This window comes from Thalia democratica, chromosome 8 (genome assembly GCF_965202585.1).
Source record: "Thalia democratica chromosome 8, ktThaDemo2.hap1.1, whole genome shotgun sequence".
NCBI lineage: Eukaryota > Metazoa > Chordata > Thaliacea > Salpida > Salpidae > Thalia > Thalia democratica.
Window position 1 is genome coordinate 30,528,072 of NC_139172.1, and position 3,212 is coordinate 30,531,283.

General features: G+C 26.4%; 1 protein-coding gene across 1 annotated transcript; it reads left to right on the top strand.

The window, feature by feature from the left end:
• The first annotated feature begins 564 nt into the window (after positions 1-564).
• Positions 565-1,302, top strand: LOC145843134 (kelch-like protein 23). Its single transcript, XM_082950596.1, has one exon. It carries the CDS (start codon positions 565-567, stop codon positions 1,300-1,302), a length of 738 nt encoding a protein of 245 aa, XP_082806722.1.
• Positions 1,303-3,212: the final 1,910 nt, after the last annotated feature.

Here is a 3,212-nt window from a genome sequence, read left to right on the forward strand (position 1 = left end):
GACATGATGACTAAAGACAATGCTCTTTTGTTTTACAGTTTAGCTAAACTTTACAAACTGGCTACTACTTCAGAGTCGTCTTTAAGTTACGTAGAACGTTGCTTTGCAATGGTTGTTGAAAGTGAAAACTTTTTACACTTAGACTTTAGTCTTCTTGCAAAAATACTTGTTAGTTCTGAATTGAATGTTCAATCAGAAGTGGAAATATTTAATGCAGCAAATGCTTGGATAAAACACAACATCACAGAACGTGAAAAATATGCAAAACAACTTTTATTAAAAGTTCGTCTAAATTTGTTTTCAGAACATGCACTTAAATATATTTTAGATTGTAAATCATCATTAAGTGAAAATTATGAATGTGTTAAAATACTAAAAGAAGTTTTAGTTAATAAAAACGTATTTGAAAAAAGGTCAACTACTTGTTTTACAAACAGGTATTGTGGTCAGAATAAGTTTAACATCTTAATATGTGGTGGTTATTATGTAAAAAATAATATAGTTTCAAAAACAGTAGTTCAATTTGATGGAAGTAATTTAAACGATAAAAAACCTATAAATTCAATGGCCTTTGAGAGACAAAATTTTAAAGCCTTTATTTTAAAAGGAGAAGTCTACGTACTAAGTGATCGCAAGTATGATTCAAAGTCTGTAGAAAAGTATTCGTCTTCTACTGGTACCTGGAATGAAGTTACTCGTATATCTGATGATCGTGTTAACTTTTTTGCTTGTGCATTTATGGATAAAATATTCATTTTTGGTGGTTTTTACCATGAAAATAGCTTTTTCGACCAAGTGACTAATTCATGTTTGAGTTTCAACACAAGTGATAACAGTTTGAAGGAAATTTGTGACATGAATCTCGAAAGAATGCACGCTGATTGTGTTGTTTTTCAAGGAGGAATCGTCGTTACTGGTGGTAGGGTCGTTGGTAGTGAAGAATTGAAAACAGTAGAATCGTATGACGTATTTGGTGATAAATGGACACCAATGCCTAACATGATAAATACGCACAGCCATCACAGTTCAGTTGTTGTAAATAATAAGTTGTTTGTTATCGGCCATGAGGTAGACACTTGTGAAGTTTTTGATAATGTTTTTAAGATATTTGTTTCTCTGAAGCGTCCACCTAGTATTACTTATAATAAATGTGTGGCAATAGGTAACAGAATTGTAGTATTCCAAAACTACAGTTCATCAGTAATTTGTTATGATGTTGATAAAGATGAATGGTCAAAAGAGTTTAGTGATATTGAAAGAGTAACCGAAGATTATTCTTGCTTAAAGGTACCACAGTATTAAAACAAGAAACAATTAAAAAAACTATTTTATGGTTCTACCAAAAACTAAAAATTTGTACTAAAGAAATTAAAAAAGTAATTTTTTACATATATCAGCAAAACAATAGAATTACTGAAATACTTTTATATTACTTCGTTATCTTTATTTTTATATTTAATTATATAGGTTTAACTTTATTGAATACTTTGAATGCAATAAACTATAGATTATTGATACATAACTTGGTTGTACTTCATTTATTTCATACATTTTATTGTTAAATTTATTCATACATAAATATTAAAAAAAACATTAGTTATTAGTTATAAAATTTTAAATTTCATTTGAAAAGTATTTAAAATGTTCATTCTAGTACAACAGTATTTATATAACTTAATATAAAAATTTTAAGAAGCTCTTCACAATGTGATTTAATTTTTATAGAACATTTTATAGATTTTTTTAACCTAGGTTACTAACATTACATTTTAATACTGGTTTAGAATAACTAAAGTCCTTGTAAAAACACTTAACACTGTGAAGTTAAGTCAATAACATTGCTTTATAACGAAAATATTTGCAAAAAAAAAGTTTAAATACAGTTTATTGTGCAAGTTATAACCAAATTTAGATAAATTTAAGTAAATAAGTTATTTACGTTTGATATATATATTATTTATTTAACGATAAAAATAGCTTAATTAAATTCATTTAATGACCTAGTGTACGGAAAAATCTTTCGGTTATCAAATTGTACACCACATATATATATATTATATATAAAATACGGTTATTGTTTAAACTTTAACACCTTCTACTAAGCCCACTTGAAGGGCTTTGAAATAATTTATTAGAAAAATAAGATATTAAAAATACTGGTAGACGTGTTTCAATAAATTTTGAAGTATTTTATAGTCACTTAATTGTTGTTTTTGTTAATTTTAATTGTTTGAAAGTTAGATAATAGATCGATTTTTGTACTGAGTTTTTGTAATGCACAATATTACGTCATACTGTTTTTTGTTTTTTGTATAACTTATGCATATATGTTTAGCAAAGTGCTTTTTATTTTAAATTTAGCTGGCTGATGATTAAAGCGTCTAGTCTTATGAAACATATGTTCCAGCACTTTTAAAATCGTACATTTCAATAAATTATATATATATATATAATTTATTGAAATGACGATTTTAAAAATGCTGGAACATATGTTTCATAAAGACAAAAAAGATTTTCTCTAATCTCCAGCCAGTTCAAATTTAAAATAAAAATCACTTTGGTAAACAATGATGCAAAAGTTTCCAAAAAAACAAAAACAATATGACGTAAGAATTGAACATTGTGCATTACAAATATTCAGTACAAAAAACGATTTTTGAGTTTAGATATGATTTAGATTTATTTATATATATATATATATATATATATAAAATAGTTTATTTCAATATGTAAAACTCAAAGGACTCGAGTTTTGTGCCTATGCACTCATCAGCTTCAAAACAAGTTTAAAATAAAGCACAAAACAAAAACACACAAAAAAAGTTAAAAAATTTAGCATAAATAGATTATGACGTAATTTTGAAACTATTAAAAATCATGCAAAACGGCTTGTGCAAAAATTAATTTACCAATCGACAATAAGCTGGCAAAAATTCATAAAACTTCAGTGAGTAAATATATATTACGATAGATAATTGAAAGAGATAAAGATAAAATTAAGGTACAAATTGAAATTTAGATTATTTTAAGATGATATAAAACTTGTTAAACTTTAAAAGCGTTTTTTTTTTATATGTCTACAAGACGATACAAACTCGCTTCTTTTATTTAGGCATCTCTTGTCTTTCAGTGCATATACAACGGCTGTTGCTTCTTTGAGACACAGCCTACATATTGGGCTATTGCCGTCAGCTATAGGCTGTGCTCTTTTT

Bases quoted from the DNA above. Each gene is read 5' to 3' on its own strand.
- LOC145843134 (XM_082950596.1), top strand. From the start codon at position 565: ATGGCCTTTGAGAGACAAAATTTTAAAGCCTTTATTTTAAAAGGAGAA.